Below are 13,876 nucleotides of genomic sequence, written 5' to 3' on the forward strand. Positions count from 1 at the left end.
TTAAGAAAAAGATGGATAATGAAAGAAAAAAACAATTTTAGGACCCATAAAAAATAAAGAAATATTTATATCTTAAATAAAAAAATATTTCTTTTATTTTCTCTCTTCCTTTCTATCCCTCTCTTGGAAAAGCAAGTGTGAAAGTTCTCAAAACTTAATTAAGAAGCAGAGATTTATTTCCTTTACTTGTAAAAGCAGAAGGGGTTGATCAAAGCAATCCATTGGGAATTTTATCTTATTTAGTTTTTTTCTTTTTAAAGAAATTAATGGTTATATATCGATAAAGTTATATTTTCTTTTATTATTTTAAAAAAATTATTTTCCAGCAAACACAAATTCTTAAACATAATAAAAGAATTCGTTTCATTTTAATATTTTGAAAGGAAAAATAATTAAAACTAAATTAATCTTCGTTTTTACCCTTTTTTGTTTAGTAGTATTTCCTTCAAATTACCGGAAAAACCCAAAACGTTGTCGGATATCTCTGAACAAAGTCCTTAATGCATGTTGTTTAAGTTTTTTTAAAAAAAATTGCTACTGCTAGGATTTACAAGTGGATCAAGAAAATTTAAACATCGAACAGGAGGTCTGCCAAATTCTATAATTAATTAAACTGGGAACTGTCAATGATGTTGGAGTAGAAATCCCAGTCAGGATGGATAGCTGTTATAGCAGACTGTCCAAAAGGGTGTTCCTTCACATATGCAGGGAAATCTGCTGCTCTTGCCAGGCCATCCAAGTACAGTCGGAGCTCACCATTTGGACCTAAAGTAGCATCATCCAGTTGGTCCGGCTTGTATTCGGTGGGAAATATTGCCGTGGAAGGCTAAAAGGAAAAACAGACAAATGAGATTTGAATCAAGTTGAGCAACTTAAACAATTGATTTTGAAGTTCTGGCTATTACAGGATTTAGAAGTGCCTTGTAAGGTTTATCATCAATCAGTATTGTGTTTGATGAAGAATATTGCCCTTTTCTCCATGGAAGATTAGAGGACTCGTTGTCCCATAGCTTCTTCAACTCCTTGAAAAAGATTGGGCTTGCTCAAAATTAAGGCACGCTGGTTAAGAAACATTAATTATATTGTCTCGGCCGGGTCAAAAAGTATATTGGAAAGGTTAGAAAAATAGTTGCAGATACAGAAATATCTTGTGGAAAACATGAACTCTGCTTCATGGAGAAGTTAACGTAAAGGAAAAGTAAGAGTCCGAGCCAAACATTGGTTCTCGAAAAGGCAAAAACCCTGCCTTTTAGTTGAATGTTGAATGTTTTAACTTTTTTATGGATTATAACTTTTTTTCCCACCAATAAGCTTGTAGTTGAATGCTGTTGTTCTTGTAAAATTCGTTGTCTTGGTAAATTAACAAAAAAAACAATTATGGTGTCTAGAAAGTAAGTACGAGTGATCAGTGGCTACTTTTTGAATATATTTTTTTTTCAAGAAAAAGATGGATAATGAAAGAAAAAAACAATTTTAGGACCCATAAAAAATAAAGAAATATCTTTATCTAAAATAAAAAAATATTTCTTTTATTTTCTCTCTTCCTTTCTATCCCTCTCTTGGAAAAGCAAGTGTGAAAGTTCTCAAAACTTAATTAAGAAGCAGAGATTTATTTCCTTTACTTGTAAAAGCAGAAGGGGTTGATCAAAGCAATCCATTGGGAATTTTATCTTATTTAGTTTTTTTCTTTTTAAAGAAATTAATGGTTATATATATCGATAAAGTTATATTTTCTTTTATTATTTTTAAAAAAATTATTTTCCAGCGAACACAAGTTCTTGAACATAATAAAAGAATTCCTGTCATTTTAATATTTTGAAAGGAAAAATAATTAAAACTAAATTAATCTTCGTTTTTACCCTTTTTTGTTTAGTAGTATTTCCTTCAAATTACCGGAAAACCCCAAAACGTTGTCGGATATCTCTGGACAAAGTCCTTAATTAATGCATGTTGTTTAAGTTTTTATGAAAAAAATTGCTACTGCTAGGATTTACAAGTGGATCGATCAAGAAAATTTAAACATCGATCGAACAGGAGGTCTGCCAAATTCTATAATTAATTAAACATATATATATATATATATATATATATATATATATATATAATCTTTAACAAAATATGAAACATATGGATTAAGGCAACAGAATTACTGTAGGTTTGTTCAACACCAAACAACATAAAAATAAGCAACAGCATATATAAAATATAAAAACATCTCCATTGTTATTCTTTGAAAATTATCCTTGCTAGTTCACGATCGGTTCCTTGCTATGGCGTCGAACAATCTTGGAGTAAAAATCCCAGTCAGGGTGCAAGGGAGTGATTGCAGGATTCCCAAAAGGATGGTCCTTCACATAGGATGGAACATCTTTAGCATCAGCCAGGCCTTCCAAGAAGACCCGAAGATCACCCTCAGGACCTAATCCAAATTGAATCAGTAACTATATAATTAGTATGGTTAATAATATATATCAATCAATCCTATAAGAACAGATGGTACGCAGCAGGACTTACCTAAAGCAGAATCAGTAGCACAGTCCACCGTGTATTCGTCAGGAAAAATCGCGGTGTGGGACTACAAAAATGGACAAGCAGGACAGAATCATCGAAGTCAACAAATTAACAAACTATTTTAATTTAAGTAAGAGGTGATGGTTAGTTTTATTACAGGATTTAGAAGAGACTTGTAGGGGTCATTATCAATCAGCAAAGTGTTCAAGGAAGTATCTTGCCCCTTGCACCATGAAAGAGCAGAGAGCTGCTTAAATTGCTTAAGAAAGATGGGCTTCTTCTTGTTCTCCAAGGTTTTGAACCCTGAATCAGTACATCTGTCTTGGTCCTGAAAAAAGAACATCATTAATAAGACAGGAATGATCCCTGAAAAAAGATTGTAAGATATATAAAGCAAGAAAGGTAACCCATATACTTACCCAAGCAAATAACAGCTTGGACCTGAAACCTCTCATAACACCATCAAGAGCATCATTCATGTACCATCTGTTTCAGACAGCAGGAAGAAACATGGTTAGGACAGGACATCAATATTCAACATTAAAGGTTACTGAAAAATAGATATGTTTTTACTCACTCTCTAGCAGAAGACCAGATTCCAACCTCGAATCTTTCGAAGCAGAATTTCACAAAATCATCGCAGAATGGCCTCTTGTAAACTGATCAGAAGAGAATATACCTAGTAAGAACAAAAAAAGAAAAAACTCTGCAGATTGATTAAAACATTCACCTTTAAAGCTTCCATACGAGGCATCAGGACGGCGGTTTGTCTGAACGTTACCGGAACCGCGTCTAATGCAGACCCTGTGACATAGTAGCCCGCCAAGGCAAAGGATGAGGAGTTTCTTTTTCGGAACTTTAAGGCTTATTTTTTCCAGTGAAAGATCATCAGGCAAATCTCCCTTATCTTCTTCATTGTCCTTACTGTCATCATCGTTGATAACTGACTTGAGCTTCAGGCTACTGTCTGTGCTCTTTCCTTCAGCCATCTTAACCTTAATGTGGTGAGTTGTGATGATTTACAAGATTGAGATTAGGATTAGGATGATGTTGTAGTGGGGTGCTTGTGGTTGGGGTGCTTGTGGTTGGGGTGCTTGGGTGTGTATATATATATATAGTTGAATTAGGTTGCAACTTTTGAAAACACTCCCTGGCTAACATTTAATAAATAGTAACGGGCTTTTATTACACTGTTGGGACTTTCACTTTCAATAAAGATTACTTGATTCCCAGGTCTAAATTCAAAGCATGGGAATGTTTATTTTTTGTATTTTTTTTTTTTTGAGAGAGAATATTAATTTCGATGTTTCCAATATATATTTCGATGAATCCATGATTAATGATTCTTAACAAGTTTAATTTTAGCCTCAAAATTAATCGTACTAGTTTCCAATACATATCTGTCTGTCTGTCTGTCTGTGAAGTGCAGCTACTTGCTGTTCACACAGTCTCAAACCACACGAGGCTAGAGAACACTCAATTGCTTAAGCCATGAAAGTTCGTGTCCCCAAGTGGATTCAAAATATATCTGGAATAATGAAATACATTTTTTATACGTTACCTTGCATGCTTTTTTATTATTGTCCCGTGCAATTGCTAAATCGAAGCAATTTCCCCGTCATGCATGCGTGTTCATCTAAATCTTCTTGAAGGTGAGTGTTTGGTTTGAATTGCAAAGCTAAAGAATGCAGAGTTCATTTTAAAAAATTCTAAAATGATCATATAGTCTTTGTTGAGACCATAAAACGGTAAAAATCATGAAGTGATTTCTAGTTCTCGTTTCATAGCTTTTTTTTCAAGTCTATAGATTAAACTTTTCCTTCACCAATAAGCTTTTATTGCGTTATGCATTATTAAGGGTTAAGTAATACTCTAAAAGGCGCGGGGAAAACACTGTAGCTTTCCCCACGCCTTTTAACTTTCCCCATTATTTTCCTATTCCCCACGCCTTTTACTTTCCCCATTATTTCCCTTTTGTTTCTTCTGTTTTTTACATGTAATGTATCACTGTGCACACAGTGCACAGTAAAACACTTGACTTTTTTTTTTTTTTTTTCGTTTTTGTTTTCCTTTTTTTTTTTTCACGTATGGGTTTGTTTTTTTTTCTGTGTTTTTTTTTCCTTTAATGAATTTTTTTTGTTTAATTTAGTTTGTTAATGTAAAATTTTTTTTATTTAGTTATCATATTTTTATTACACGGATCTCGGGTTTGACGAGTTAACCTGATTTTTTTTTGTTTTTTTCCTTTTTAATCAATTTTTTTCGTTTGACCCATCGATTTTTTTTTCTATTTAGTTATCAAACTTTCATGACGCGAATCCCAGGTTTGACGGGTTAACTCAGTTGATTCAGATTTTTTTTCTTTTTCCTCATTGGTAATATGCTTATGTCTTTTGTTTGTTTTTGTTTTTTTTTAATTAATTTTTTTCGTTTAATTTAGGTTGTTAATGTTCACATTTTTTTATATTTCTTTTAATGAATTTTTTTTTGTTTAATTTAGTTTGTTAATGTGAAAAAAAAAATTATTTAGTTATCATACTTTCATGACACGGATCTCGGGTTTGACGGGTTAACCTGGTTTAACGAGTTAACCTGATTTTTTTTTGTTTTTTTCCTTTTTAATCATTTTTTTCCGTTTAGTTTAGTTTGTTAATTTTTTTTCGTTTGACCCATCAAATTTTTTTTCTATTTAGTTATCAAACTTTAATGACGCGAATCCCAGGTTTGACGGGTTAACCTGATTTGACGGGTTAACTCAGTTGATTCAGATTTTTTTTCTTTTTCCTTATTAGTAACAGGCTTATGTCTTTTGTTTGTTTTTGTTTTTTATTATTTTTAATTAATTTTTTTCGTTTAGTTTAGGTTGTTAAATGTTCAAGTTTTTTTCTATTTAGTTATCAGACTTTCATGACACGGATCCCGGGTTTGACAGGTAACCTGGTTTGACGGGTTAGCCCGGTTAATTCTGGGTTAACCCGTCAATTTTTTTTTTCTATTTAGTTATCAAACTTTCACGACACGAATCCAAGGTTTGACGTGTTAACCCAGTTAATTAAGATTTTTTTTCTTTTTCTTCATTAGTTTTTTTCTTTCTATTGGTTTTTTTCTTTTTAATTAATTTATTTAATTATCATACTTTTATGACATAACTTTGCAGCCAGATCCACATCCAAGGCTATTGGGTCTGGTATTAGAGCTAGACCTAGACCTACTTGGTCATGCAAGTTTAATATTATTATTATTATTATAAATATTACTTTTGGGTCAGGCATTATAACCAAACCCAAGATTCTTGCATATAGCTTTGCAGAAAGACCTAACACTTTTAGATCTTAGTTTTTTTTTGTATTTTTTATATAAAAAAAATTAACCCGCAGCATCGCGCGGGTTATGTAACTAGTAATACTCTAAAAGGCGTGGGGAAAACACTGTAGCTTTCCCACGACTTTCAACTTTCCCCACTTTCCCCATTATTAATATAATATAATAATAATAATAATAATAATAATAATAATTATTATTATTATTATAACATATATATATATATATATATTTATTTATTTATTTATTTTCATTTTAAATTTTTTTTTTGTTTTTATTTATTTATTTATGCTTTTATGATTTTTTTTTTTGCTTTTTTCTTTGTGTTTTTTTCTTTTAATGAATGTTTTTTGTTTAATTTAGTTTGTTAATGGTAAAAAAAAATTTATTTAGTTATCAAACTTTCATTACACGAATCCCGAGTTTGATGGATTAACCTGATTTGACGAGTTAACCCGGAATTTTATTCTTTTTTTCTTTTTATTTAATTTTTTTCATTTAGTTTAGTTTGTTTATGTTAATTTTTTTACTATTTAATTATCAGGCTTTCATGACACGTATCCCGAGCTTGACAGGTTAACCCAGTTAATTATGGGTTAACTTGTCAAATTTTTTTTCTATTTAGTTATGAAACTTTAATGACGCGAATCAAGATTTGACGGGTTAACCCAGTTTATAATTTTTTTTTCTTTTTCTTCATTAGTTTTTTTCTTCCTGTTGGTTTTTTTCTTTGTTTTTTTTCTTTGTAATTAATCTATTTAATTATCATACTTTTATAACACGACCTTGCAGCCAGACCCATATTCAAGGCTCTTGAGTCCAGTGTTGCAGCCAGACTCACTTAAACTTGAGTCATGTAAGTTTAATATTATTATTAATATTTTAAATATTACTCTTGGGTCAAGCGTTGTAGCTAGATCAAAGGCTCTTGAGTATATTTTTGCAAAAAGACATAACACTCTTAGATCTTAGCTTTTTTTTATATTTTTTATTCAAGAAAAAAAAATCTGTGGCGTATGCCTTTGTTTTGTTTTGTTTTTTCCTTTTTCTTTTTAAACCTTTTACTGTGGACTGCACATTGCAGTACACAGTGAAAAAGATGATGCATTTAGTTTCTTTTTTTGTCTTTTTTTTTGTTCTTTTTTTGTTTTGTAATTGTTCTTTTAATTTAGTTTCTTAATATTAAATTTTTTCTGTTTAATTGTTAGACTTTCATGACACAGATCTCAGGTTTGACGGGTTAACCCAGTTGATTCAAATTGTTTTTCTTTTTCCTCATTAGTTTTGTTCTTCAGATTTCATCTTTTAATATTGTATGCAGTCCACGATGAAAAGGCTGATGCCTTTTTTTTTCTTTTTAATTAACTTTTTTTTTTATTTAGTTCGTTGATATTAAATTTTTTTCTATTTAGTTATCAGACTTTCATGACACAGATCTCAGGTTTGACGGGTTAACCCAGTTAATTCCGATTTTTTTTCTTTTTCTTCATTAGTTTTTTTCTTCATGTTGGTTTTTTTTTATTAATCTATTTAATTATCATACTTTTATGACACAACCTTGCAGCCAGACCCACATCCAAGACCATTGGGTTTGGTATTACAGCTAGACTCACTTAAACTTGGGTCATTCAAGTTTAATGTTATTATAAATATTAGATTTTAGCTTTTTTTAATATTTTTTATGTAAAAAAATTGACACGCGACATCGCGCGGGTCATGTAACTAGTAATACTCTAAAAGACGTGTGAAATTACTGTAGTTTTCCCACGCCTTTTAACTTTCCTCATAATTATATTATTATAATTATTATTATATTATAACATACATTAAAAAGTAAATTTTTTTTAATGTTTTTTTCCTTTTTTTTCTTTCAATGAATTTTTTTTGTTTAATTTAATTTGTTAATTTTAAAAATTTTTTATTTAGTTATCAGGTTTGACGAGTTAACCCGATTTTTTTTCTTTTTTTTAATTTTTTTCGTTTAGTTTAGTTTGTTAATGTTAAATTTATTTCTATTTAATTATCAAACTTTCATGACACGTATTTTAGACTTGACGGGTTAACTTGATTTGACGGGTTAACCCAATTAATTCTGGTAAACCCGTCAAATTTTTTTTTCTATTTAGTTATTAAACTTTCATGATGCGAATCTCAGGTTTGACGGGTTAACCTAGTTTGAAGGGTTAACACAGTTAATATCCCAGGCTTGACGGGTTAACTTGGTTTGACGGGTTAACCCAATTAATTCTGGTAAACCCGTCAAAAAAATTTTTCTATTTAGTTATTAAACTTTCATGATGCGAATCTCGGGTTTGACGGGTTAACCTAGTTTGAAGGGTTAACACAGTTAATTCAGATTTTTTTCTTTTTCTTCATTAGTTTTTTTCTTCTTAATGGTTTTTTTTTCTTTTTAATTAATCTATTTAATTATCACACTTTTATGACACGACTTTATAGCCAGACCTACATCCAATGCTCTTGGGTCCGGTGTTGTAGTCAGACTCACTTAAACTTAAGTCATGTAAGTTTAATATTATTATTAATATTATAAATATTACTTTTGGGTCAAGTATTGCAGCTAGACCCAAAGCTTTTGGGTATATTTTTGCAGAAAGACCTAACACTCTTAGATCTTAGCAGAAAGACCCGTGGCGTATGCCTTTGTTTTTTTTTTCCTTTTCCTTTTTCTTTTTAAGCCTTTTACTGTGGACTGCACGGTGCAGTCCACAATGAAAAAGCTTATGCTTTTAGTTTTTTTTTTTCTATAGTTTCTTAATATTAAATTTGTTTTGTTTAATTATCAGGTTTTCATTACATAGATCCTAGGTTTGATGGTTTAACCCAGTTGATTCAGATTTTTTTTTTTCTCATTAGTTTTTTTCTTCCGATTTCATCTTTTAATATTGTATGCAGTCTATAGTGAAAAGATTAATGCCTTTAGTTTTTTTTTTTTTTTTGCTTTTTTTTTCTTTTTATGCCTATCAATGTGGACTGCACAGTGCAGTCCACGATGAACAGACAGATGTCTTCTTTTTTTTCTTTTTAATTAATTTTATTTATTTAGTTTGTTGATATTAAATATTTTTCTATTTAGTTATCAAACTTTCATGACACGGATCTTAGGTTTGACGAGTTAACCCAGTTAATTTAGATTTTTTTTCTTTTTCTTCATTAGTTTTTTTCTTCTTATAAGTTTTTTTTTCTGTTATTTTTTCTTTTGAATTAATATTTTTTTATTCAATTTAGTTCATTAATATGAAAAAAAATTTCTATTTAGTTATTGGTTGATGCCTTTTTTTCTATTTAGTTATCTTAGGTTTGGCTAATCAAAGAAATTTTTTTTTTTGCTTTTTTGCTATTTTTATGCTTTTGCCTGTGGACTCCACAGTGCAGTCCACGGTGAAAAGACTGATGTCTTTTGTTTGTTTTGATTTTTTTCTTTTTTAATTAATTTTTTTTGTTTAATTTAGTTTGTTAATGTTCAATTTTTTTCTATTTAGTTATCAAACTTTTATGACACGGATTCCGGGTTTGACCGGCTAACCTGGTTTAACGAGTTAGCCCAATTAATTATGGGTAACCCGTTAATTTTTTTTTTCTATTTAGTTATCAAACTTTCACGACACGAATCCAAGGTTTGACGGGTTAATCTGCTTTGAAGGGTAACCCAATTAATTCAGATTTTTTTTCTTTTTTTCATTAGTTTTTTTCTTTTTGTTGGTTTTTTTTTGTTTTTTTATTTTTAATTAATCTATTTAATATCTCACTTTTATGACATGAATTTGCAGTCAGACCCACATCCAAGGCTATTAGGTCTGGTATTACAGCCAAACTCACTCAAACTTGGGTCATGCAAGTTTAATGTTATTATTAATATTATAAATATTACTCTTAGATCAAACTTGCAATCAAACTAAGACTCTTGAGTATAGCTTTGCAGAAAGACCTAACACATTTAGATCAAAAAAATTGATCCGCGGCATCGCGCGGGTCATGTAACTAGTATTCTTGTAAAATTCGTTCCACCAGGAACTTTGCCACCTTTGGTAAAGCATGGTGGCAACATAAATATCCTATCTCTGTTTTTTTTTTAAGTATTGTTTGTTAATGCGGCCAGTTGTGGGATTCGCTGTGCTGACAAACAAGCTATACTTGTAGAAATAAGAGAGGTTGATCATCGGGACTAAGGGGTTTGCTCCCTCTGTGGTCTCAGGTTCGAGCCCTATGGTTGCTCACATGATAGCCACTGGAGGCTTACATGGTCGTTAACTTCAGGGCCCGTGGGATTAGTCGAGGTGCTTTGCTCCCTCTGTGGTCTTAGGTTCGAGCCCTATGGTTGCTCATATGATAGCCACTGGAGGTTTACATGGTCGTTAACTTCAGGGCCCGTGGAATTAGTCGAGGTGCGCGTAAGCTGGCCCGGACATCCACGTTAATTAAAAAAAAAAGATGTCCAATAAAGAAATCCAAGAAAAATTGATTTGATTAATTAGTTATTATTTTTTCAGGGAGATGGTTATTGAAACTCTAATATTTTCTTCTGTTATTTATGGAATTAATAGTAAGCGTTTATTTAGACGTCTGATTTTCTTATTGTTGTCAAATATAATCCTTAATTTGTTGTCTTAATGTAAAAACAAGGGCAAAAGACATATTTTCCCCGAAATTCTCAACTGGGTTCTCTAACAAAATAGGTTTCCATTTGGATATTCTCCTACCTATCACAGCTACAATCATTAAAATTAATGAAAAAATCACTGTAATTTTAAGTGGATTTTTATTTTATATATCCTTTCTGTCCCATATATATATATATATATATATATATATATATATATATATATATATATATATATATCATGAGACAATATCCAATGTTAACTGTAGTTTTACTAACATTTAATAAATGATAACTGGCTTTCATTTCACTAATGGATTTTCATTTTCAATAAAGATTATTTCATTCCCAAGTCTAAATTCATAGCATGGGACTGTTGATTTCTTTTAGAAAGAATATTTTCGGCATTCCAATTCATATTTCGACTCTTGAGTTTCCAGAGCATCATGAATCCACGATTAATTATTCTGAACAAGTTTCTTTTGGCTTTCATCGGCTAAACCTATTTACTGAATACATAGCCAAGAATCCTATTGGTATTCTCCCTTTAAACGCAGAGCCTCAAAATTAATCGCACTAGGTTTGTGGAGGAGAAACCCCTTGGATGGGCTCTTGAAATATTGTTCTATCCATGTCTGTTTGTTAACTCCGACTCAGGCAAGTTAATGCATATGCAACTACTTCCTACGCCCACAAAACCTCAAACCACATAGCAGACATTCAATTGCGTAAGCCATGAAAGTTCCTGTCCCAAGTGGATTCAAAGAATATCGGGATCATCTTTTTTCTTTTTCTTTTTTGAAGATTTGTGTTTAGTTTGAGTTGCAAAGCTAAAGAATACAGAGTTCATTATGAAAATTTCCATCAGCTTTGATTTTGAAATGGCAAAGTGCAACATGTTATAAGATACGAAACGGGAAGACAGTGTTACAGTGGAGGTATACATAGCAATAAGCTACTCGAGCAATTTGAGCCCAGAATCAAATCCTCTACTTCACACCAAACAATCTTCCTCTAGAAACGAAGAAATTTGTGAAGAAAATATTTAATCAAACTGCAAAAGCACTTAAAAATAAGCATGTCCGAGAAGAATGTTGCCCATCTTTGCCCATGTAATGAATCACCTAATAGAGAAAGAAAACAGTTCAAACATGAAAATGTCATCTCCTTGACAAAACAGCTATGATACTTGTACTTCAAGACAGAAACAGAACTATGAAGCTGAAGAGTTTAAACAACACGGCTCACCAGCTAGTAATAAAGCAGATATGCCATCAACAGGTAGCAGTCTAGCATTTTCGCTTGCAGATAAATCATTTTACGAAACCCCTTATGACAATATTAAGAACTCTTAGCTGGCTTATTTTCATTGATGTACATGCCCACTGTTTTAAACCAACGCATAAGACTCCGGTGCTCCTTCACATACAGCCATGCCTGAAGGAAATTAAACAGCTTCTCATCCACACCTCGTTCTTCAATAAAACCGTGGAATGCATCTCTCATCCTTTCATCAAGTTCCCTGTCAATGAAGGACCAATTTGTCAAAGTGTACATTCAAATCAATTAAATCGAAGTTATTCTAAGGAAATGACGGGAAAAAAAAAAACAAATAGAATGGTTTCAGTTGCAGCATCCTAGTACATGCTAATGCAAGCCAAAGGAAAGTACTTATCCCAAGAGAAAGGGAGTAGACAGAAGTTCCTCTACTCAGTGACATTATCCACATATCAACGAAGTTGATTCCATTTTAAGCATCATATGCCTCATTGTTTTCCGATAGTTTAAATCAGAATATTGGGAAAGAGGGCAAATAGAAGTTCCTCTAATCAGTCACATCATCCACATCATCCAAATAGAAGTTGATTCTCTTTTAATCATCATATGCCTCATTGTTTTCCGACACTTTAACACACATTATTACTGAAAAACTTTTGAATGATCGACCAGTAAAGAGAAACAAGAACAGAAACTTACGCAAACTGCGGACCACTGTATGTAGCTGTAACCTCAAGAAAATCAGCACTGTCAAGCTTTGGCCTCAAAGAAACAGAGTGAACTCCCAGTGCATCCGGATAAAGTCCACATAGAAAATGCAGAGATTTATCTTGTCCAGGCTTCGAGACATCCACATGAAGGAACAACTGATTCATGTCCTCGTCATTTTCATCGTCCTCCCCACCACCAGGTACAGCATACGCCATCCTCATTACAGAGAGTTTAATTTCCTCATTCCCATAGGTGCGAGTCAAAACTGGACCATTCCCATCCAAAGCACCTTTTACTATAGAAAACTCAGATGGAGGGTTCATTTTCTACAACAAATTCAATTTCAAGCAATCAAATTAGCCAATAAAAACTCTATCCCACACGCTTTCACATATTTATACACATAAAACCCAATTCAATACACAACAACAAACATAACTCTAATCCGACAAACAAACATACAAGCATGTATGTAGAGACCGACATAAGCAGCTTTCTAAATTCCCTGAATTCACAAACTCCGCTCCATAAAAACAGACATGCAAGCATGTACATAGATATACACAACCTCAAAAACTTCAAACATTGAGGAAAAAGGTGACTTCAGCTCCTTAAATTGCCTAAAGTCACAAACTTTACTCAACAAAAACTCACAATCAAAACAAAAATAGCCAAAAATCATTAAAAAAAAAAACAAGGATGGGTTCACCATTTTTAATCCAAAAAAGTAGTCAAACTAACATGTGCCAGCATTTCTCTATCTAAAACCCTAAACCCTTTGTGGGGTTCCATTCAGAGCAATAACAAAAAAAGGGTTTTACTTTTTAAATAAAAATACCCAAAAAGGTTATTTTAAGTAAAGATTGTGTTTACTTACAGGAGGAGGGTTCATCTTGGAGACTTCAACATAGTGTTCTTTCAGATACCGAAGCAACAGTGTGTCCACAGAGGCGGATTTGCTTGTTGGTGGTGATGACAAGCATCTCTTACTTGCTATCATACTCCATGGCTGCCTGACGGTAGCTTCTCTTAACACTCTCTTCCACATTTTTCTTTCACTTCCTTTCAAATCAGAGCAAATCTCAAAGCTTTGTATTTCCTTGTGTAGAACAAAACTAAAACAGAGAGAAAAGGAAGAAAGAAAGAGGATCGTAACCCGACCCCTTTTACCCATTTTTGCTTAGATAGTGGGCTTGTGAGGATTCAATTAGAGAGGGCAATTTAGTCCAGCCCAGTAGATAAGCGATCTTATTTTGCCTAAAAAGGCAATTTTATTCAGCATGGCCCAGCCCGTTGGATCTATCTGGGATCCTATCAACTCGGGACTTACCCAATGATGCTAGGTTAAGAAAAAACCAAGTGGAATTATTACATGTTAGATTCGCAACCCTGTCGAGACTTATTTTGGGTATCGTTTTTTATTCTTTTTAATTAAAA

The 13,876-nt window shown here is 32.1% G+C and overlaps 3 protein-coding genes across 3 annotated transcripts; all 3 read right to left on the bottom strand.

Moving 5' to 3' along the window:
* Positions 1-588: 588 nt before the first annotated feature.
* LOC127905874 (uncharacterized) lies at positions 589-2,221 on the bottom strand. Its single transcript, XM_052456506.1, has 3 exons — positions 2,214-2,221; positions 906-1,038; positions 589-826 (listed from the first exon to the last, which is right to left on the bottom strand). The coding sequence occupies exons 1-3, from the start codon at positions 2,219-2,221 to the stop codon at positions 605-607; spliced, it is 363 nt and encodes a 120-aa protein (XP_052312466.1). The 3' UTR covers positions 589-604.
* LOC7469512 (uncharacterized) lies at positions 2,108-3,607 on the bottom strand. Its single transcript, XM_002315378.4, has 6 exons — positions 3,242-3,607; positions 3,089-3,170; positions 2,931-2,997; positions 2,669-2,839; positions 2,515-2,575; positions 2,108-2,419 (listed from the first exon to the last, which is right to left on the bottom strand). The coding sequence occupies exons 1-6, from the start codon at positions 3,498-3,500 to the stop codon at positions 2,247-2,249; spliced, it is 813 nt and encodes a 270-aa protein (XP_002315414.2). The 5' UTR covers positions 3,501-3,607; the 3' UTR covers positions 2,108-2,246.
* A 7,692-nt stretch (positions 3,608-11,299) lies between these two features.
* Positions 11,300-13,757, bottom strand: LOC7491596 (uncharacterized protein At2g39795, mitochondrial). Its single transcript, XM_002315377.4, has 4 exons — positions 13,317-13,757; positions 12,428-12,765; positions 11,699-11,972; positions 11,300-11,574 (listed from the first exon to the last, which is right to left on the bottom strand). Exons 1-3 carry the CDS (start codon positions 13,611-13,613, stop codon positions 11,792-11,794), a joined length of 816 nt encoding a protein of 271 aa, XP_002315413.2. The 5' UTR covers positions 13,614-13,757; the 3' UTR covers positions 11,300-11,574; positions 11,699-11,791.
* Between the last annotated feature and the right edge of the window lie 119 nt (positions 13,758-13,876).

The sequence above is a fragment of the Populus trichocarpa genome, chromosome 10 (assembly GCF_000002775.5).
Source record: "Populus trichocarpa isolate Nisqually-1 chromosome 10, P.trichocarpa_v4.1, whole genome shotgun sequence".
Classification (NCBI taxonomy): domain Eukaryota; kingdom Viridiplantae; phylum Streptophyta; class Magnoliopsida; order Malpighiales; family Salicaceae; genus Populus; species Populus trichocarpa.

Bases quoted from the DNA above. Each gene is read 5' to 3' on its own strand.
- LOC127905874 (XM_052456506.1), bottom strand. The intron at 827-905 runs GTAATAGCCAGA...TTTTCCTTTTAG, and splicing joins ACAAGGCACTTCTAAATCCT to CCTTCCACGGCAATATTTCC.
- LOC7469512 (XM_002315378.4), bottom strand. From the start codon at position 3,500: ATGGCTGAAGGAAAGAGCACAGACAGTAGCCTGAAGCTCAAGTCAGTT. The intron at 3,171-3,241 runs GTGAATGTTTTA...TCTTCTGATCAG, and splicing joins CTCGTATGGAAGCTTTAAAG to TTTACAAGAGGCCATTCTGC. The intron at 2,840-2,930 runs GTAAGTATATGG...TTCTTTTTTCAG, and splicing joins CCAAGCTGTTATTTGCTTGG to GACCAAGACAGATGTACTGA.
- LOC7491596 (XM_002315377.4), bottom strand. From the start codon at position 13,613: ATGGGTAAAAGGGGTCGGGTTACGATCCTCTTTCTTTCTTCCTTTTCT. The intron at 12,766-13,316 runs GTAAGTAAACAC...AATTTGTTGTAG, and splicing joins CCAAGATGAACCCTCCTCCT to AAAATGAACCCTCCATCTGA. The intron at 11,973-12,427 runs GTAAGTTTCTGT...CTTCATTGACAG, and splicing joins TACAGTGGTCCGCAGTTTGC to GGAACTTGATGAAAGGATGA.